Consider the following 23,465-nt stretch of genomic DNA (forward strand, 5'->3'; position numbering starts at 1 on the left):
AGTTTCAGTTCGTCCGGTGTGGATTAATAATTAAAACTACATGAGTCTGCAATTGCTTTTATGTTGATCCAGTGTCAGTTTGTCCTATCCAAAGAGCTCTCTTTGACTGGTGAAAAGTTTCCAATTATCTTGTTTTAAAGAAAATCATATTATATATGGATTAAGTTTCATTGCGGGATAGTGCTAGACCGAATAATCTCCTTGTGCCGTGATAATGGGCCGAGACCTTCTCTAGCGGGCCTCAGTTGGGCCGAGACCTTCGCTGCTGTGTTTAGTTAGGTCTGTAAGGCTTCAGTGCCAACAATGGGTCTTCTTGGGCTGTATATAGTTTCAGTGGGCCAAAATAGATGGGCTGTGAAGGCTTTAGTGGGCCACGAAGAAAATGGGCTTTGTGACTGGCTTTATAGGAGCCATATGGGCCGGTATGCCATTATCAGGCCGGCTATGTTATTGGGCTTTTGATCGTCCATGATCTATATTAAGTGGGCCTTAATTCGGCCGAGGTATTTCCTAAGTGGGCTTTTTCTGGGCTTTGGTTATTGGGCTTTTGCTGGGCTTTCGTTATTGGGCTTTTGCTGGGCTTTCGTTATTGGGCTTTTGCGTTCTCCGCATTGTGCTAAAAATCATTATCTATTTAATTGGCTAAAATTGCAATAAATCAAGGTGGCCAATGTTTTTGGTGGTAAATCGTCAAAGCCAAAGTTTACGGTAGCAAATAATCGAGCCCACCTTCTATGATGGCAAATAGTAAATTATCTCTGGTTTCAACCCATTGCAGAACTCTGAATTCCGATCGACCATTCCATCCCGCTAAAAAACATCACACATTAGAGAGCCCACCGTCTATAGCGCGCCCTCTGCAGTGGCGAACCCGGACCCGAAGAGAAACTCGGAGACCTCGGCGACGAGCCCCTTCTCATAGCGCGACTCGTACCCACACAGCACGTGCTTGGTGACTGCGGGGTCGCTGACAACGACGAAGTCCCGCGGCCCCGCAGCGAGGCGGTACACGGGCCCGTCCTCGCGGAACCACTTGAAGAGCGGCAGGAAGAGCGCGCCGCCGAGGAGGTCCCGCGCGTCGTCGAGCTTGTCAGCCGCGACGGGGATCCCCGAGTCGTCGCCTCCCCGGCCGAGGCGGCGCGAGAGCGACGTGAGCCAGTTGGGACTTAACCATGAGGTGGTCGTGGGCTCCTCGCCCCCGCCGCCGCCGCTCCTCAGTGGGGGAGGGCAGACGCAGAATCTGGAGCGGAGAGGAGGCAGACGCGGGCACCACGGCGGGGGCGACGCGGAGGCGGTGGTGTGCATAGCGCTAGGGTTTGGATGGGATTTGGGATCTTCGGGCTGGGGAGAGACGATGCGTCGGGAAGAGCTGGGGAGTTTGGGTGTCGGGAGCGGAAGGAGGGGTAGGGGATGAGGTGGGACCCGCATGGAAGTGGGTGGGGGATGCAAGCGGCGCGGAGCGCGTGTGCAATTGAATCCGTTCGATTTTGCGGGTCGCGTGGGCTTATAAAATTGAAGGCTTCCAATTCGGCCACTCCACACGGCACGGCCCAGTGCTTGTCATTCTGGATACTACAGTATTTCTTTTCTTTTTCCCTAAAAAATTATATTTATTTTTTAATATAAACTATTTTTCTTTCTTTTCAAGTGCTGAAGACTATAATTTTATTTCTGTTTTTGGTTCATTGTTTACATGAATTAATATTTCGTGTACCTGGCTTTTCGGAGCTTGAACTTCAATCATTTAGCCATTTGTATCTATATTTTTATATAACTATAAAATAGATGAGTTATAATAGATCCGAACGATCTTTATTGTATATCTTATATGATCAAATAGTACACTATAAAAGTTGGTTCATCATCCCTCCTCTCTCAATTGTTTAGAAACTTCCAATCAATTTAGAAACATGTAACTAATAAGCGCTATCACATTAAAAAGTATTAATATCCTATTATTTCCTTCAATCTATAAAGGTGAATCATCAGCCTTTTGTTTTTTAATTATTATTTTTCTATGAAATTTTTTGATCCCCTTACAATATTATTAACTTCACGTGTGTGGAGCAATACATGCGTGATTGCTAATGTACTATAAGAATAGAGATTATGGTGAATCTATGCACCCATGTGTGGACCCATGTGTGGATGTACTTCATCTCCGAACTTAATCTAAAAAAATACACACACCCATGTAAAAGTTCAGATCTCAACTTGGATGAGCATTTACATAAAAAAACTAACCAAATGAGCTATGCCCGGTTCTTGCTACTGCAGCTATGACTGCTATAGTTGTGATAGCAGTACGCTATAACGATTCACACATAGTAATACGAAGACGGGGCCGGTGGCTGAGTTTCATTTGTGCGCTTGGACGAAGTTTTCGCATGTCCATGCCGTCAAACGACCAGAGAATAGTATTGGCGCGCCCAGTTATTACTATGTATGTGCAATACTCCTAGGATCCCCTACACGTACGTTATCTAACGCCTGCGTTCTACTCGTTTGAACAAAAGGGTCTCAAAAAAACCAGCAGCAGCAAACACGACGCAAGACCTAGACGCTAACACGACGGCCATGGCACCGCATGCAAATCTGCAATCCCCAGAGAGAGAGAGAGAGAGAGCAATAAAAATTGGAGATGCGTCGCTCTCGGAGACGGAGAGTTCGATCGGGCTGAGGGGGGGGGGGGGGGGCGCAGGCATGGCGCGAGCAACGATGAGTTCACGGAGACCAGCAGGCGTGGCACGAGTCTGAGGTCTGAACCACATGGGAAGGGGCTTGGTCTCGCAGCGGTGAAGGGTCGGCCGCGGATTCGAGCGCTGAAACCCATGCGCCGCGAACGGAATCCTATGCGCCATCCATCCCCACGTGCACTCTTGGTCCGGACGTGCGCAGTGCGCCGCCACCTAGTGGCGGTTTAAGGCCACTCCCAATATGTGGTAATTAATTAAACAGCAGAGAGAAAATGCTTAATTTTTATAAAATAAATTATCTTTTTAAGCAATACTAGATGATCGTGGGATAATAAATTATTTTGAAACAACTTAAGAAATTAGTAAGACACATGTAGTTATTAAAAGCTTGTTTCTTAATAGTATTAATTTCTTATGCTCTATCCTATAAGATACTCTCTCTGTCTATTTTTTTTAGACGTTTTTTTGCTTGTGAGCTTGTCCATGAGTGTTAAGGCGTATTTGTATTTTGGCCACTAATACCCCTATTAACTCCGGTCGTTGCATGTCTCTAGCTCCCTCGTATTCCATGTGCAATTCAATCGGGTGCATGAATGTATATAAAGCTAACAAGCAGGCAATGACTCCATCGAACCATCATCAAAACAAACCACGAATTCAGTGAGAACTCTATGAAGAAGAGTGACAAAGAGGAAGAGCTCATCAGCGACTGCGTGATGGTTCTAGACTCCATGGGCGAGGGTGAGGAGGAAGCGTGCATCGGCGATGGTGTGGTCATTTTCTTTCCTTGGACAAGGGCGATGAAGATGAAGTGCCCGCGAGCAACGGCACAGTTATCCCAGACTCTATGGACGAGGACGACGAAGAAGAAGCGCTCATGAGTGATGGCGAGGTCGTCCCGGACTGCATGGATGAGGAAAACAAAGAAGAAGCATCCATCGACGACAAGGAGGTCATCCTGGACTCCATGGACGAAGGTGAAGAAGATGAAGCAATCAAGTGCTTGGTTGCAGGACAAATTAGTTATTTTAGAGGGGTCCTTGGTACTGTTGCACAAGCAAAAGACACCTAAGAAAACTGGACATAGGGAGTATCACTTATGAAACGAAGCATTTGAAGTGACCTAACTACCGACCTACAAATTACTCGACCCAACGCCCGAACAAAGTTACTCGTTACAAATCCCAACATGGTGTACTCTTACCAGGGCTAACTAACACTTGCAAGATCTGGAAACAGATTACTACTACTGGAGTGACGTGGCAAGGTTTTTTTTCACGAGGTGAAAGCGGCTCACAGACATGCGAATCAAGGTGGCTGGAGAAGGGGCGACATCGAGCTGCACATGCAGTTAGGGTTGCCATTTGTTCACTAACCTCGAGCATTTGATATATGATGGAACTGGGCTCAAGTAGGTGGGTCCAGGTTTGAGGTTCGAGCTTAGCGCTAAGCAGTAGCAGAGCTCCGCGTCTAGCCAAACCCGGACCGATAACAAAATTTAATCAAACTAAAAAAAGAACAGAGAATTATGAAGCAATTACCTACCGGCTGCCATCGACCGTCCTAGTTCCTACCCACTAGCCAAGCGCCCAAGCCATTCTGCTACTGCCTTGCTGCTATTGTTCATGGGGCCCGCCTACCATCTTCCTCCTCTCTCTATCGTTTCTCTGCCCGTTATGTCTCGCTCAGAGAGACTTGGGCACGCGGCCATTTCCACCTACACGTGCCAGAGCGCCGTTTGACACCGTGAAGCAGTCTCCCCAACCCTCCTCTGTTTGCCCCTCGGTGAGCTCGCCCATGATGTCCTCACACAGCCAAGGATGACCCCCTCATCCGTCCTTCTCTATTGCCCTCTACTCCATCTCTCCCATTTTCCATCTCGGCCAAAGCACGACAACCACGGTTGCGGCTCCTCCTCTGAGCCCCCTCCCTCGTCTAGATCTTCAGTTGGGACCTCCAGGTGCACCCTTGGAAGCTCTGTCTGCTCCTATCTTCTCTCCTGTGGCTGAACCCGAGCGAGCAACTCATCTTCCCCATGGTTGGCCACATTGAGCTTGAGTCCGGTTCCAAATCCAAGGAGCACGGTGAGCCACTCGTCGATTCCTTATGTCCAAGTGTTCTTGGTGAGCCAGTACATCTCCAATCGGCATGCTCACTTGAAAAGACAAAGATGTCATCTAGAGGGCGGGTGAATAGACGATTTTACAATAATTCATCCCATTTTACCGTTGGCACAAACTTGCAGCAGAAAATAAACTAACGAATTTTTCATAAGTGAAAAATCCTAAATATGCTAGGCTCAACTAGTGCACAATCAACCTAAATAAGTATGGAGGTTACAATCCTAAAGTGACAAAGATTACTCAAATATAGCAAAAGATATGCAATAAAACTCAAAAAGAAAATCCTTAAAACACTATTCATTTGGATACTCCGGATTAACCCGGATACTTTAGGTTCAGATTGTACAGAATCCGGAGTTTTTGGGTTGACTCAGATATTCCGATTCTGCACAGAAAGAACTTGAAACTGAAATTAAAGTGTGTCTAAAGAGTTCTAGTTCAAACCAAATGAAATCGTGTGTTCCAAGTGATGATTTCAAATAGATCCATGGAGTATCTATAATCAATTTCACATAGAGTATCTACAATCAATTTCACACCAACAAGTAGATCGATTAATATATATAAATATTGAGCAAGAACATAAGAACAAGGAAACAAGGGAGGAGACATAAGTTTTGGCTTTTAGAGTTCAGACACCTCATTTAGAGGTTCCTATGTCTTCATTGAGGGGCTCGATCACACTTGAGCTGAGTCTCTCTCAACCCTTTTACTCTCTAAGCTCGATCACTCTTGATTTTTTTCCCTTCCGGAGGTGAAATTGAAGCACTTGTTGGTGACGCCTAGCCACCTAGGAGCTCAAAGCTTCAAGAGTAACAAATGCTTAGCGAACTTCTTGCCGATGAACTCGAGTGCTCAAGATGGGAGATACACTCACTTGTACTCAAATTTGCAATCTCTCAACCCAACTCACTTTTCTTCACAAATCATCACACACTAAAATGGAATGGGAAAGAGTTGTTTTGGCTCTAAAGATATTCTTTTTGTGCTCTTACAGCAGCAAGAAAAAATAGGGGTGAGATGGTATATATACATAACCTAAAAAACTAGTCATTACACAGCTTTTTGTATTGACACGTTGTACCCAAGTCAACCCGGAGTATCCGGGTCAACTCGAAGACTCCGGGTTGGCACTATATCGCTTAACCGGGAGCCTGGCCACCTGGAGTATTCGGGTCAATCTGAACCATCTAAATAAAACACTTCAGCCCTAACAAACCACCTGGCTCAGAGCTAAACCTGGAGACTCCGGCCAACCCAGAGTATCTAGGTCAGCCCGGAGTGTCCGAGTTAAGCACAGCTGGTTATCTGAAAACAGCGATAATTTTTTTTCCTGAAGTCCAATTTCAACGATTTTGGACTCTACAGAAAGCTTATTCAGTGGGCTACATATTCCAACTGAATTCATGACCTCAAACACATTGGATCAAACTATAAACACTCTAAAACTCAATTTGGATACTTTCACACTTTCCGCATCACACTCCTTAAGCTAACTCTCACTTTGGATTGGTTAGAAAACTCTTGAGCACTGAAACACGATAATTAGCTCTACATTGCATCTCTCTTAATAGTGCGGCATACCTATACTCAAATTCAAATGTAAAACTTGTTTGAAATAATTTGAGCTTTGAAAACTTCCAAATACTGCTTCTTTTATTCCAACCTTGAGGGTTGCCAACTTTCATATAATCTTCACTCCATCTCTTCTTGATTTTTCATATGATTGATGCGAGTTATCCATAGCTTTTTATGGCCTCACATGGTTCATTGGTGCAAAAGCTTTCATTCGCTATTCACCATTGCCTTGGTCCTTTGACGCCAAGCCATTTGCTTACCCTTCATCACCAAATGATCCATCACAGTCGAGTCTTGCTTGCCTTTCACCATCTTGCTATAAAAAACTATTTTGTATATGACATATTTAGTAAATTCACTTTATCATATATAGAGTCTAATATTATTCTTCACTCTTGGCATATATGATTTTAATTCAACTTATGTCTTCTTATAGATCCTAACCCTAACTCACTCTTAAGCATAAAGCACACGGATTAGTCCATAAAACTCTATCAACAATTACATACTTTTTTGATTTCCATAAATAACTTAGCATTAACGCTTATCGCCAATCTTATATGAGCTTTTCGTTCTTCTTATGAGCATTACTTAGATCTCAATAACTTTGATGTAATTATTTGAACTTATGACATTTCTCAATGAATCTATACTTTATTTCTTATGTATCTCCTGTGGAATAACCTAATAACAATTCTTAATATAATTGTTAGTCCATAGGTATTGTCATCACTTACCCGAGCATCATCTAAAGCTCATTGATCTAGATGCATATCTCTCCTCCATGCATTACCTATGGAATATCCTACTAAGAATTCTCAACAACATAATTAGTCCATAAGTATTGTCATTAATTACTAAAATCACGCATAAAGGCTAGATGTACTTTCACCACTGAGCCCTGCTACCTGCTAGAGCCTAGATTGGACGCTGCAGTGCGCGCCTTGGCCCTGTAGCCCTACGCGGTTGCACCCTACGGCCTACACGGGGCACTCTACTATTGCGGCCTCCATGCGCACCTGAGCTGGATGACATATTGACGGTGTGATGTGGTGGTTGAGCACGGATTGAGCAGCGTGGCAACCACTATGGTGTCCCCTCTCTCGGACCTTACCCACCTCGTGACGACGCTTCGGCTAGGCTGGCTAGGGTTTAGCAGTGCGAGCGAGTTGGGGACCGAGAGAGATGGAGCGAGCAAGACATGGAAACCATCAAACCAGGACACTGATCGATTTGAGATCAAGACAGGGAGAGCCGGAGGGAAGTTGGGCCTGACCATTGGCCGTCTGGGCCTGACCCGTGGGCTAAGATGCTAAGTGAAACTTGAGCCAATCAATGGAATAGCAGCTTGGGCTTTTGAAAAATAGGGAGTTGTACTCGGTTTTTTGAGCCACGATTGGCCCGCGGCCCTAGTTGTCCAGGCCCAAAATCCACCCGTGGCGCTGAGCTCGAAAAAGGACATGTTTGGTTTGTAGCTATAGTTTACTATGCTTCAGCTTTGTTTGACTAATTGTAGAGCTGATTGGTCGACACACTTTAGGTATGCTAAACTTTCCTTATGGTAGGATTTACATGCCAATGACTTATTTTCTTGCCAAAATATGTCGTGGTCAGAGACGTTGTGTCGGCTATAAAAACCATGACGCGCATCATACTTGTGGCAGAAAATTGTGGTGAACTCGATCACGTTCAACAGTACTCCCTCCGATTATAAATACATATCACTTTTGACTTTTCACAATTTTCTATGTGTAACTTTATCATTGTTTTCTATTAAAATATAGTTATAATATCTAATAAAAATATAATATTATAAAAGTATTTTTCAAAACAAATCTACATATATGATTTTTATGTTTTCAAACTAAATATTATAAAGCTATTATTGATTAAAGTTTAAAAAGTTTGATCAGATCTTACTCAAAATAATATATATTTATAATAAGAGGGAGCAGTATAAGTAACCAAATAGGTCTTGCGTAGTTGGAGCTTAATCCGGTGAACTAGTGAGTAGTACCGTACTAACATAACGCTACTATGGCTATATTGAATTATTGATAAAGCTCTCTCTTACCTGAAAACAAGAGATAAACCCACTCATGCGATTTAGCATGTCCAGATTGAGTTTTCTTGGTAGCCCCATTTACAGTTAGCTGGCGCTCGTATACCATCTTTTTCTTTTTAAAAAAGATGCGCTCGTATGCGACAAGCTTCCTCATTTTTTACACATTGTCGTTATTCAAAAATTTACTGCCGGTACTACCAGTAACGCTCCCTGACGACGAGTAACTGTCATGATTTTTTTCGAAAATAAAATAAAAGGATTAGAATGCGGTGGATTCCCTGGGCGTTGTCTGCGTCGCGCGCCGACGGCAGAGGGACGCGTCGACATCACGACAGGTGAACGTGAGGAAGCGGGCGGCGGCATCCGATGCTGTGGCGGCGGAGGCGCAGCCACGTACACGAGCCACACGCGCTCGTCAGAGTTTTTTTAAAACCGCGGTCCAGTATGATACGCAAACACACATGTACTATCACACATACATACTCATAACATGTTTAGTTATGTTTGATTGCTCGAATTTTTATCAACTTGACTCAACGGAGAAATGTGTTTAGTTGTTCGTATCTATTATTTTAGCCTAACTTGACAGATGTAAATATATCGTCTCATTTTAGCTCGACGGACTCACTTATCAGTATCAAAAAATTATTTTTATACAAATAACCAATCACAATCTTAACACCTACATCCGCTCATACAATTTTAGATTCAATCAATCAAATAAAAACTCAACTCAGCATGTCTAAACAGATACAACCAAACAAACACTCTTTTTTTTTAACAAATATAATCACGATCAACCTATTTTTACTCAATTTACTTATACCATACAGCTCTAAAAATATCATCTAGTGAAATAAACATACAATTACTAAATATAAAAGATGCGGAGGCTAGAGATTATCTATCCAATTGAGAGTTGAGTGACAGGGGCGAGTCACTGCATGCGCTCATGGAAATATAGAATCCCAGGCGTGGAGCCGTTGATTATTTTGCACGATCAACGATGTGGTATCCTATGATCTCCTTGTCGGCTACCTCCAGCCATTAGTCTATGGTCATTTTCGTTCTTGCGTATAGGTCCACAACGATGTGGTATTTACACATGGGTCCTTGGCTAAATAAGGTGAAACTAGAGATGAAGCTAGGCCAAATGTAATTTAGTCACTGTTTGTTTGAACTTCTATAAACTATGGTTTTTTCAGAAATCTATTTTTAGTATAATTATATCTAGACTTACTTCTTGTTTCTTAATCTTTTATAATAGTAAAGACGACTTTTGCTTCTCAGAAGCCATATATACAAGCAAGTAAAAACAGATTATTTATTTTAGCTTCTGGCTTCTAAAAAGTAGAAGCCACAAAAACCTAAATAAACAGAGCCTTAATACATTGGCTAACATTATTTCAACATATATTTAGGACATATGAAGCTAACTGTGCCTTTAGGAACATTATTTTAACATGTATTTATGACATATGAGAGTGGTTTAGTAGATTTGCTCTACATTTAGGATGACACAACTGAAGAGAGGCACGACGATGGGAAGGGAAGCACGAGAGGACGCCGTTGGATCCGTATAAATTACCAAGTGCACATAAATTAGTTTAAGATCGTTACCAATGAGGACCTTATAATTGAAGATAGCGAGATTAGAAATGCAAGTAGGCGGTACTCATTGGATAGTTTTGGGTTATCATTTAATTCATTTTTTCTTTTAATTTAATTAGGTAGGAGTAAATCACTAGTTTAATTTTTAGTTTTAGATCGATCTAATAATAAAAATAGAAAACTTGTACCCCCTACCACTATGTGCCGGAATTTCTTAGTGTGGCTATCAAGGACTTAAATGTAATAATCAAATAATTCAAGGACGCTTGGTACAAAAGGACACCCGCCCAATATAAAAGGGCGGATACAAAGGTAAGGGCCCTTCCCCCGAAAAGCAGAACATATCCCCAAGCAAGAGCGGAGCAGCTAGGAAGAAGAAGCAAGCCAGTGTCCCAAGCAACTCCCCCTTCCCTTCCTCGTTTCCTCCATTTCACACACCCCCAGCGCTCTCTCCTCTCAAGAAAGAACCACGCAGCCAAAGCAATCGATCCGTCATGTCTGCGTCGCCGGAGTTCTACAAGCCTGCGCCGCCGGCGTTCTCGCCGCTCCTCCTGCACGGGGCAGGAGCAGGAGTTGGAGTAGCAGGAGCAGGAGTGGAAGAAGGCTCCACGATCGCGTGGGACGAGGAGTACCGGTGCCGGACGCCGACGGGCGGGGAGAGCCAGGTGAAGGCGCTGGGGACGTGCCCGCCGGCGCCGCGGAAGCCGCGGGCGCCCGCGCCGTGCCGGAAGCGGCTGTTCGAGGTGGAGGTGTTCAGCCTGCGGCTGGAGGAGTTGGAGCGCCTCTTCTGGCGCCCGCACGCTACGCCGCCCGCCCACAAGAAGCGCCGGAGGGTGGCCTGCCCGGAGTCGAAGAAGAGCCAGTAGAGTAGCAGTGGTAGGTGCCAGCAAGCCAAGTGGTGCAGTTTAGGTGGTGCATGGTAGGGTGTTAACTAGGAGTACTGCGTTTTTACTATCTATAGCTAGTTCTACATACTTCTGCTGGTTTTCTATCAGCTAGATCGGTACCTATAGTTCCTGGATGCTGTTTGGTGTATCAGTGTATGTGTGATAGTGTCATGGACTCGTGGTGTAATCAGCAGCTGTCTGAATCTGCTTCCATGCAGCCTGTGCAATGAGAAGCTCACTTGTACTACTAGCATCCCCCATCGGAGTTGCATGCATGTATTTTAAATTTGTAATCGCTGTTCTCTGCATGTTCTGCTCAGTGGCAAGCTGGCTAGATAAGCTGGTTTTCAGTTTTCGACCAGCTTTGCTTGTGTATAAGACAGCCACGGGAGGTTCGATCTGGTAGGTGACAACTCGTGCTTATCGTATTCAATCACAACTTCTGTTTCCTCTCAAACCGATGAAGCATCGGCACCATTTGGTCCCTTTTTTCCCTATGGTGAAGCTAACGCGGAAACTGTGCAAACGGGGGCCTTCGTCCGGCCACCTGCAGCCTACAAAGGAGAGGAATCTGAGCCAAGCGGAGCAAGCCAAGCTGCCCATCATGCGTCAGCGAGCTCACCGGAATCGCTGCAGCTTTGGCACCCTGCAAGGCGGCAAGAGCTGTGCGTGCAGGTGCGGCTGCGTGCCGGAATGATTCGGCGACTGTAAAATGTGCGGGGGAGCGCAGGAACGGTCGGACGGCAGATGACGCGAGCAGCGCCAGCGTTCAGGAAAATCTCAGGTCGCAAGATCCGTTCCAGTGACTCGCAGTTCCACTCCTGCGATGGCCCAATGGAGGATGGAACCACTGGTTGTGGACTTTTGGGCTCGGTCAGTGGCCAAGGGCCATGCAACTACTATACAAGAGGTCTCCCAAAGTGACCGTCCTTGAGCTTCTTTCTATCGGTGCCCTCTCTTCGCACAGTGACGCTAGCTGGACGACGAAGAGGGCAACTGGCAATACCGATGAAACAGACCAGAACTCGTCTTAACACTTCTCTAAAATCTTGAGGTTTGAATTGCAATACCTACCAACAGACCAGAGCCCGCATTACAGGTTCTGCACAAAACTAAGATATGGAATACATGAACTAATTATTGCAGCGTCGCTGATTAGATTTAAGGCTGAAATGAATACCAGAACTTGTGCATCTCTGAAGCATCCGTGCAATCCTTTAAGACATCTGCAGAAGCTACAGTGATATGAGAATAGGGGTATTTATGAACGATTCGTATTTATTGAGTTGATGTTCCATGTACACAGTTCTTTTACTTGTAGTAAGTGACAACTCGCCCCTGATACAAGGTCGCTGCTTAAATATACACCACTGAAGGGTGATATCCTGACGGGGTTAGCATAAAAATGGCCAGAGGGTGAAAGAATTGACAAAAATGATTTGAAAAGGGGGGGGGGGGGGTGTAAAGAAAAAAAAGAGAGAATACAACACTATGTGCAGCTGAAGCAAACAAAAACAAAACAGCAAAATATTCCGCTATGGTCCTGCCTCAATCTTATCGACCGTTTCCAATCTCGTTTTCCGTTTCCATCCTTTCATGGTGGCCACCAGGTTAACCAACCCAACGACCTGACTTTTGCTGTATTCCTGTGGAGTTCAGAAATAACAGACGTAAGTTCATTTGTATCGCTATGATGCATGGTATCTGACTCGAGATTCATTAAGTTCTTACTGGATGAGACCGTGCCCAGTGAACATACTCGGTCTCTGGCAAATAATAAGCCTGTTTGATTGTAAGAATTGTTATCAGCAGTTGCCTTTGTCAAGACCTCACTAATATAATGATAAATGAACACAAGAATAATTGCGATTGGCGCAGGACAGAAGAAGGGAGCATTCTTTAGGCAATTAAGCAAGCAAGTAATGCCATTAAGTTACTGGTACAGTACGAACTAGCTTGGATGGATTTGTTTGCTTACCTTTATGAAAGTGTCCACAGTTTGCAGCTTTGGTTTAACATTCGCTGATACAATGTGCTGCAGTCCATTAATTAGTACCTGAAGGAACATCAAAGCTGTCAGTATGGTTTCTTCCATGCCATTCACTTCACGAATGAATACTAAACTTGTGAATCAAAAATTGAAACCTGGAGGTCAAGTGACATCAAAGCACGCCCTTCATCGGTGCACCGTTTCACTCTAGAAAGACCTTCGACTAACACTTCTGCGATGCTCTCTATGCCATACTCCAGCAAGAGGTGTTGGAGCTGGGAAGCACATAAGAAGTTAATTCACCTCAACTGTCAGTAAATCATCGATCAAATAATTTGAAGAAAGCTAAACATTCTTTTCTACATGAAATAAACAAAGTGATACCAAAGCCAACAAAAAGGGGGAAAATGAATTATTCGTTAATCGTCTCACACTAACCTCCTTAGAAATTCCTCCGTGGTCCAATCTTGTTTTGTAGTGTTTGAATTCACCCAATAACAAATCAACATATCTGCAATGATAAAGGTGCAAACCTAGTCAGTGGAGCAATTTAAAAGCGAACCAGTGGTCGCAGTCATTGCTCTAATAATCAAATTTGTGATCAAATTCCTAACCCCCTTATACTAAGAATCAAGCACATCTAGTCCCTGCGGCCCGTATTATAGACATAAGTATTAGATTGCAGATTTTGCTATATATTATCACAACTAACAATGTATTCAGTTACATCCTACATGAGCTTAATATTTCAGTAAAGCTGCATGTATACAGGAGACACCAGTATAATGACACGGAATGACAGAACCCAAGAAACATCACATCCATGCAAATTTATGGATTAAGGTGATGGTGAAATACTTTCTAATCAGACAACAAAGTACATCAAGACTGTCAAAATTGAAAAGATTAGATTAAGGTGTGGTGAATTACTCAATAATTAATGTATAAATGAATGCGAAGAGGTGCCAAAGGAGAGTTCATAGGATGCATAACAACAGTAGCAAAAAACAAGCCAAAACAGATACTCAAAACTAGAATATTCCAATTGTTCATATAAAGAAGGCTTAAACATAAGCATACCCATTGTGCTCTATGCCAAGCTCCTTCACCTCCCATTTAGCATTTGCAATCTTATCTGGATACCTGAAAACACATTAGGTACGTGATTCAATTAAGCATGCATGACTGGTGATTCAAAACATCAATGCAATGCAGTAGCTGAGCAATATATTATTGTTCCAACTTCTAACAGCATCCATGGTGATGCAAATCCCACACAAAACTTATTTCGCCAAAGAGAAAAGAAATGTGAGGGGATTGGATGATTTAACATACCCATCAATATGCAAAAGCATCCGTGCACTTGTCCTATGAATGTGCTCTGCCAAATCTGGAACAGAATCCACCTATGACAAACAAGGAGAACGGCAAATTTAGGAATTATATCATATATTTCAGATTTGCAGACTACAAAAGGAATTTCATAGGGAACTAAACTAAAGCGCTGCAACCTCTCAAAGCAAAGAAACATACCAGTGTCCTAAAGAACTCTTCAACAGCAGAAGTGTTTTTTTTAGACAACACTGAGTGTAGATGTGCTCTAGATCTGTTCAACACTCGAGCAACCAACAATAATGTTTCAGCAGCTGCACATCTCTCCTGCAAAAAAAGAAGTGGTTAACATACACTTTTTAGCTAAACAAGGACACTGAAACTAGGGAGATCCTGAACATGAGAAAAAATAACTTTTTAAACGAGTATAAATAAAACAAAGTATCTGCCATCCAAAAAAGCATGTGTGCAGACACGAAGATAACCTTCTAGCTATATGCCTTCTTGAACACCTAACAAGCAGAAAGGGATACATTAAAAAAACAGATAGGGAACTTCAGAGTCACAGAGAGTTTCAATTTAGCCGGCTAAAGTTCATTTGAGAAATTTACATCAACAGCGAGACATGCATTCAATGACTTCTACAAGGAATAAGATATTGTCATAAATAGCAAAAAAAAAAAGTTTAAAAAAACATAGATTGTGAAAAAGGATCAAAAGTCTCAAGCCTACACTTCATTACTTCTACTTCTTTTTTTGACGAAATACTTCATTACTTCTACTTCTACCCAGTTCTCTATCTAGATTATTTCCCTTGTCACTATTTCCCCTCCATGGTTCCTCCATCAATCTCACAGCAATCAGTAAACTGTATTGTGTATTGCCTAGAAGTTGCAAAGCTACCAGAAATTTATAGTTACACGCTTATAATTGGAACAGTTTACGTGATGATAACAACAAAATTATAGTTGATGAGTTGCTAATACTATGGGGAAAATAATGTGGAACAGATAAATCGTATCTGCAGTGAACTTCATGGCACATCTTCAAATTCTTAAGTTTCAGGATGCAGAAATCAGTGAACCTGAATTCTTATGAGGCAAGACCAAGTCAAATAAGACAAAAATTTCACTTTGTTGTCTGTGACAGTGCAAATAGTAGATGTATGGTGAATATTGCAACTAAGTCTCACATCAAGCGTGCAAATGAGTTGGGGTTGCCTAGCATTATGTAAGCATCATCATGTAAACCAGCAGTTACCTTTAACCCATAGGAGGTGAACATTGAGCTGGGAGGCGCAGTAGGCATCACATCCATTTGAGCAAAAGTTGAATTAATTGAAATAGCTGATGAAGGTGAATATGGAATATTCTGTGGCTTGACCCACTGATCAGAGTCTTGTGTTATTTTTGATAAAGTGGCTTTAAGTCGAACTGAATACAGCACAAGCATTAGAAAGGACATTTAAGAAAGGTAATCACGTCTGTATAAGTAGTAACAGCCAAGAAATATGTACAGGAAAATATTTTGGTGGAGAGCACCAAATTCTTACATGATTGATAATCTCGTAAAGGCTTGCCGCTTTGACTCCTGTCCTGGTGCCCAAATGTCTCATATATGTAGTGATAAAAGATGCCAAACAGTTGGGAGATACCCTGATAAATTTTGTCGAGTATGAACAACAGAAGATGTTCCACAAACTTCTTCTACTCGCAGTTTACTACATGGTAAAACTACTGATGTTGAATGACAAAACTAACCTTAAAAAGCTCAACATTGACAATTTCCAGCTTTTGCATTAGCCTAGCATATTTGTCCATCATCCTGATTCCAGTGGCAGTTTAGCTTTGGCAGTTATGTGTAGAAACATTCCTAAGTTAAGGTACATCAGTACTTGATACCTTAATAAAGAAATTGATGAGCCTGTCTGTGATGAAATGTCTCCATCTTTCCAATGCGAAGAATTGCCTTTTACAATTCTTGTTTCTGGTATCCTGCTAGGCAACTGACTATCTTCATCAATGAAATCCGCGAGAAGGTCTTCATTCTCTTCATCAAAAGATGAATTATTTCCATTGCCATGACTATTACCAGCTGATGAGTCAAAAAGCATATTGGACTTTGGGGATTCCACGGAGCCATTTTCTAGCTTAGAAGAAAATGGGTTTTCAATCTTAAGCCAAGAAGCAAATCCATTCTTTTGCTTTCCTGAATTGGCCGCAGTAGAATTCTCACGGTAACAGTTTATTGGCAAGTTGGAACTGCGACCCGTAGGAGAGATCAGTGCAGCACCATCACCAGTTAGGCCTGCTAAACTAATTATCTGTGAAGCTTCAGCAGACATTATTGTCCAAGATTCCTTTTCCAATACCATCTTAAGTGCCTGCCAGAAGAATGACAAAACACGAAAAGTTGATACATAGCATGCTCATTGCATAGAGAACACTAACAGTTTGTGACTGCCATATTTTGCAGTGAAGTCCAAAAGGTCTAGAGTAAAAGCACAGTACTGACTAGAGCAACCCATGCATTACCAGAAAATAGGCATTACATTTCTCCTCCTTTTTCTTTATACAGAACTACATTGAAAAACCACTATTTACGTAATTTCTTACAGATTATAATGTTTTTGTAGTGACTTAAGGTACATGTCAACTGAAAACTCTTTTTGTGCAAACATAAGCGGTCAGGTAGATCATATCAAAATCAGCGACAATAAATGGGCCAATATGAATCCTGCATACCATTGTGTTCCAAAAAAGAAAGTCTGAACAATGTTCCTACAGACAAGTTAGACAACACACCCCGTGCATTGCCTATACTTTCAAGTTATGGTTATGGCTACAGTTACTAAGAACATGAAAGCACGTCAAGAGTTCACATGTTTGGAAACTAATTCTTAACAATCGAATATGAGTTATTTGACATACATATATATTTTGCCGGTGGAAGGACACTATGTAGTTCAAACAGACAGTCTTCAACTTCTGGCGGAACTCACTGGCTTCAAACCCACAAAATGCTTCACCAGCCAAAATGACAATGGTGAGATCTTCATAGTTCTTCAGGAATTGGTATGTGCTAGTTGAACAAACAGCCGAACTCGACAGTAAAACAGATAAGCGACTTGTTGCCAGTTGCCAAAGATTTCTTCGCCCTCTTTCAAATGTATGCGCAACAAGTTTTGTAGCATCTGTCCTCAGCTGATAGAATGGAGAACCCGCTCCTGATGTACTAGCACCGGGATTGCTAACCTCCGATGACGATGTTCTGTCACTCTTTTCAGCTGCAGAACCATCCTGATTGACTGTTGCACTTGACTGACCTCTTCCTGAATCAACTAAAATTCCGTTTTTACTCTGAGATGCCGTATTCTTGTCTACTAGATCTGGGCCCTTGGACTCAATATTCTGAAGAGAAAACACAGATCTCATGAATAACAATAATAAAAATCTGATATTCAAATTAGACTAACCAATGCATCAGATACAGATATATAGGTTATTGGATGGGAAGATAGGTGAAACTAAATCAGATTTGTTTCACACTGAAAGCAGATAATTACTCTTCATCATATATACTCCCTCCAGTTAGGGATGAAAACGGGACGGATATTTCCCACCCACCCGGCAAACCAAAGACTTGCGAAGTAAATATGGGATGCAATAATAGCTATCCGACACTATTTGACACTATCCGTGTCCGACTCCAAATCTGAGAAAAAAAAAGATAGGATACAGGATGACTGGTATCTGTCCGAAGTATACGAATTTTATGTGTTATGAGAAAATCTATTGTGATTTCACTTAAAAACATGATAATATATTCGTAGATTGTCAAACATCCGTAGAGAGATAATATTGAATGCTCCTGTTTTCATATATCAATGACCACTCTCTTTGTGCTCACTTTGATTGCACCCCCATATTATTTAATGTGACGTGTGGGGAGGCAAATGAAGTGAATTTTCCATCTATTTGACTAACCAAAAGTTTGCAGCACTATCCACTCCGACTCCGACTCCAAGAAAAAATATAGGATAGGATACAGGATGAAGAAATAATTATCCGGGACTATCTGTGTTCAACTCCGATTTTGAGAAAAAAAAATGTAGGATAGGATACATGATGAGTTACATCCGTCCGTATCCGATCCGATTACACCCCTACTTCCAGTCATAAATATATGTCATTTTGGAAAAGGTTCGGTCAAACTTTTAGAACTTTGACTAACAATAGCTTTCAAAATATTTAGTTTGGAAACCTTAAAATCATATGTGTAGATTTGTCTTGAAAAATGCTTTCATAATATCACAACTTCAATGGATTTTATAAATATATATTAATAGAAATTAGCGGTCAAAGCTATGCATTGGAGGCCATGTCTTGTCCAAAACGACATGTATTTATGACCAGGTGTACAATATACAATTCAACTGACAACATATAGGATAGTTGCCAACTGACAGCTCCACACATAGAAAAGAGTTCAAAACTGTTAGCATTTGACATCTTTGTATAAGAAGCTTGTTCGTCTGTAAGTCTCTGATTGGTTTAATTATTCTTGTCTTCTATCAGCTTTCCTATGTCACTACATAGTTTATAAATTCAACGAGGAAGAAACTAAACTTGCAGTTTTTCATAATGGTTTACATTGAAGTGCTGAGCCTTGGCAGTAATTGCCACTCAGTTCAAAACTGTTGATCCAGATATATGATCGAAATTTCAACAATAAAAGTGACAGCAAACCCATATATGTTACCTTTTCTCCTGGGGAAAAGCTCATAATAGCATAATATGAGCACATCAATGAAAATAAGCTCTCAAGGGTTCTCAACAAACAGGGGCGAAATTTGGACTCAGGAACTTGAACACAAAGATCACTATATGTAAACCTGCAGAAAATAAATATTAGTTAAGTAAATACTCAGAGAAAATAGAATGTTGCTTGGCGTTAAATGATAGGCCTTATTTTCATAAATCCTGCACTGTTTTAAACAATTTTAAACTAGAAATCCAACTAATCAGGGAATTGCTTCTGGTATCTATTCCATACTTCAAATATTCAAAAACAAACTGTACAAACCAAACAAAACCATTTTTTGGGGGAGAAAACAGTATGCCACACACAAAAATATCTGGGTCCGCCACTGATAAAATTCAAATATGAGGCTATGACTCACAAAGGTAGCAGGTATATCGGTATTCCATGCCATATCCATATCATCCAAATCACTATAATACTAAGTTTAGAATGCAGCCAAAAGAACCAAGATAAGGAGTTGAATACAGACCTATTTCTATGTGTATTGTTTCCGATCTCCTGCAATTACTTCAGAATTAGAAAACCGAGAATATAACATATTAAGAAATCTGTATTGACAATTATAAGAACACTAAAAAAAGAAAGAGAATGCCAATAAAGAAAATCTAATACCTCTTCCAACATTTCTTTCAGGACACAATGTGTCTGAGAGAGTACTTCCTGCAAAAAGAAACTCTGCATCTTTTCAGCCATGCCACCAATGTCACCCATCAATGCATAGGCATCAATTACCTACATCCATGTTTAATCGTTAAAGAATGTCATTCTAGTGGGTTAGCAAAAAATAAATAAATTACCCAGTCAATCCAAGAACCTATGGAAAACAATGATAATGAAAACACTCACAGTTAGATAGCTTTCCTCATTGAAAATCTGACAAACACCTAGTAAATGGGTGTCCAACTTTTGGATTGTCCGAGCTAACCATGCCTGCAATGTATTAAGAGGGCAAACATCACCAGAAGGATAAAATATTAAATCAGATCAAACTGAAGTGTGAAATGCAGATAACCGATAAAATTTGAAGTTGCAAAAGATTTTTATCTGATTGAATATAGCAACAGAGTGTTAGGAGATGAAGATAGACTTAAGACAACTTACACTTTCTAGAATTAAGGAGATAAAATATTTCAACAACAAAAGCCTAGTTATATGAGTTGAGCAAATCAAAAGATAATTACCTCAATCCCTCGTCCCATTTCTTGTATGGCAGAAAGGCCTGAATAATTCTCCAAGACTTGCAAATACTCTGGCAATAATTGAAATGCCTACAAACATCAATAAGCTATCATTAGAGACTCAACATAATTCTTGGGAAAAATAAGTATTTAATCACATAGTAAACCCAGATACTACAGTTGTTCAGGTAAAAAAGCAACAAAACCATATTCCAAGAGGTGATTATGGGTTTCAAAACTATCACGGTAAGATTAAAATGAACATCTGCTGATTTCACCCTGGAGTAAAGAAGTTTACTAATTAAGTGAGAGAATAACAATGGCCATGGCCAAAATTAAGCTCACCTGAAAGTAATTCTCTTTCTCAACAAAAGTTTCAAGCTCCATCTGCATGTCTAGTGCCTGACAAAGCTCTGTAAGAATAGGAAGAACATCCTGCATTACACAAAAATTAAATATTTTTATTTATAGATCCTCAATTCGGTGTCCCTAGAGCTAGTGATAGCGGAAAGAAGCATTTGGATTTAATATGTTAGAGATAATCCCACATTAAGACATTACTTCTTCATAATAGAATGGTAGTTCAGTTGTATATAAAGGAGAGCTGGGAACAACCACAAAGTTTTCACAGTAAATGCAGCAAACAAACATGATATAAGAGTATGCACCTACCAGCAAAGCTTGTTTCTTCTTTGATTTTACATTCACAACCAGATCCCTTGACACCTCATTCTTCGATGAGGTTATATGCCTTCGTCCGTTCTGAAATATCAATTTAATCGTAGGGACTTAAGCCCTGGATACCCAAAAAGGTACAAAAAAATTGCCAGCAAGGACAAAGTTTCACGAGGTATTACCATGCAGATTACATTTGCAACCTTTAAGTCTTGTTCTAATTCCATCACTAACTGCATCCCCTTCACTGGCCAAAACTTAATATCAGTAATCTGAGATTTCCTTAAAAGGAAGTCAACAAACATCACATTTTGGTAGCATAACTGAGGCAATACCAACAATAGATATCTTCCTTATTTCATATCTTAAGGCAATTAAAACTTGAACTTGTTGAAGGAGATGAATATTCATGAAAAGTATCAGTTGGAAACCAAAAATAAAAAAAGGAAGAACATGCAATTGAAAACTATACTACCCTGTGCAGAATGCAGATAAAAGATAGCTAAAAATGGAACCTCTTATATGCTCTAGTGGGAGACATACCCATTTCTTCATGGTGACCCATAACATGATGCGACAATCGTTCTGCAATCTTGTCAAGCTGCGCTAATCTCAAGGTAGACTGCAAAGAAGAAAATTATATGAGAAAACAGAACACGTTAATTTTGTTAAGGGCATGTTCATGCAGGTGGGGCAGGGCTTTTGATACCAAATACAATTCATGGATAACCGTCTTTTGGAAGGAAGCAAAATATTTTCGAGTGAAAATCATGGATAAACGACAAAATGGGATCGGTTTCTTCTACAGAGGGCATAAATCTCATTTGCTGAAACGATTGCTTCCAAACAATCACCAACACAACTGCGGCACTTATGCAAGCACACGTCACTCAAAAGCATGGTACAGACAAGGTTTCTCAGCATGTACTTCTTTCATAATGTTTTAGACATGAAAAAGATAAGCAGTCCCACTAACCTGCTTATCGAAATAGGTGGTGTCGCCACCTTCATCCGGAATACTTTGCAGAATGTATTTTATTGGATCGAACTCCTGCAAATAATTCAAACTCAAGCACATCAAGCCTAACAAGCGCCAATGCTGAAATATAAATGTAGCACCTACCTCCTCATAGAACACCTCCTCGAGCTCTTCCACGGGCTGCCCCTGCGGGTTGCTACCGTAGATGGAGACCAAGTCCTCCGAATTCGACGGCAGGTTGATCCTCTCGTGCGGTGGCAGCCCTGCGATCGCACGCGCAACTGCCGCCGCCGCTGCAGCTCGCTCTGGAACCTACAAGAGAAGTACAACACAGATGTGAGCAACCTCTACCTCATTGATCCGACACGGCACACGAGAGCGAGCGAGGACGGGAGGGAGACGGCGAGGGACCTCGGGACGGGAAGGGGACGCTGAGGGGGTCGGGGGCAGGAGGCCGAGCGAGCGGGCGGAGCGGACGGAGCTGAGGAGCTTCTCACCGACGCGGGAGAGGTCCATGCCGCCACCCTGGATCAGGAGCAGGGGCAGGAAGACGAGCGGGCCGGGGCCGGACTCGAATAGCTGCTCGCCGCCGAAGAGGGAGGAGCACGAGGAGGAGGCTGGGGAGGCGGTGGGCGGCGTCGCGTCGCGTTGCATCTCAGCTGCGCCGCCGGCCGGAGGCCCCCTCGCCGCCGGGGACCATGAGAGGGAGCGCCCACGGCGGCTCCCAGATCCAGGCGGGGGTTAGGGTTCGCGCTCGTCGGCGGTGGCGCGGCTCGGCAGGATCGCGCGGGGGAGGGGACGACTGGACAAGGTGGTTGGCTGCGTGGGTCTGGGATTTCGCCGGGAGACCGCAAGAGAAGAGTGGCGTCAACCGGGAAGAGTGGGACCCAGATCCTCTGCAGCAGAGAAGGCAATGTATTTTCTGTAGCAGCTAGAATAGTAAAATATGAGTAGATAAACAGTGATTTGTAGTGGTATTGTAGACAAATACTGTAGCAACGGTATTTCATTATATTGTAACAGTGATTTCTGTTGTCCATCCCGTTGATTTTTATCTGATGGTTGAGAAGAAGTCTTAACTGCAGAGGATCCTGATCGGGAAGAGTAGCGTCAAACAAGACCTCGCATGGCGCTTGTAGTAGCTGACGCCGTGTACCGGATCATATATCAGTGACGATATTGTGGTGATTATATACCAATGATAGTGTTATAGTGACTTCGATATAAGAAGATCTGAGTATAAGGAGTGGGATAACCATTTAATCTGTCTTTTTGTGAGGAAGAGTGATAATTTATTTCGTACTGATCTTTGGTTTTCAAATTCGAATCAAATTTTTTCTCAAAAAAGCATCATAAATGATATATAGTTTCTTCAAATACCATCGACAAACTATTTTTCTTAAAAAAATCTCAATACAACACATAGGTGCAGATATATACTTACACCACCACATACTTACACTACGTGCACAGAGAACTAGAGATACGAAGCACGTCATCTACAACTAAATAAAAATTCCACATTAG

The 23,465-nt window shown here is 41.9% G+C and overlaps 2 protein-coding genes across 2 annotated transcripts; one reads left to right on the plus strand and one right to left on the minus strand.

The window, feature by feature from the left end:
- Nucleotides 1-10,395: 10,395 nt before the first annotated feature.
- LOC133907599 (cyclin-dependent protein kinase inhibitor SMR1-like) lies at nt 10,396-11,268 on the plus strand. The gene has a single exon (XM_062349671.1). The coding sequence runs from the start codon at nt 10,568-10,570 to the stop codon at nt 10,937-10,939; it is 372 nt and encodes a 123-aa protein (XP_062205655.1). The 5' UTR covers nt 10,396-10,567; the 3' UTR covers nt 10,940-11,268.
- A 950-nt stretch (nt 11,269-12,218) lies between these two features.
- On the minus strand, nt 12,219-22,838 carry LOC133907097 (uncharacterized). Its single transcript, XM_062349120.1, has 25 exons — nt 22,350-22,838; nt 22,083-22,250; nt 21,936-22,010; nt 21,503-21,581; nt 21,142-21,206; nt 20,957-21,046; nt 20,630-20,719; nt 20,288-20,374; nt 19,953-20,036; nt 19,719-19,838; nt 19,576-19,604; nt 19,044-19,176; nt 17,213-17,692; nt 16,184-16,665; nt 16,043-16,106; nt 15,835-15,937; nt 15,543-15,715; nt 14,484-14,609; nt 14,286-14,356; nt 14,031-14,093; nt 13,389-13,461; nt 13,106-13,225; nt 12,939-13,016; nt 12,692-12,742; nt 12,219-12,606 (listed from the first exon to the last, which is right to left on the minus strand). Exons 1-25 carry the CDS (start codon nt 22,590-22,592, stop codon nt 12,496-12,498), a joined length of 3,258 nt encoding a protein of 1,085 aa, XP_062205104.1. The 5' UTR covers nt 22,593-22,838; the 3' UTR covers nt 12,219-12,495.
- Between the last annotated feature and the right edge of the window lie 627 nt (nt 22,839-23,465).

The sequence above is a fragment of the Phragmites australis genome, chromosome 24 (assembly GCF_958298935.1).
Source record: "Phragmites australis chromosome 24, lpPhrAust1.1, whole genome shotgun sequence".
NCBI lineage: Eukaryota > Viridiplantae > Streptophyta > Magnoliopsida > Poales > Poaceae > Phragmites > Phragmites australis.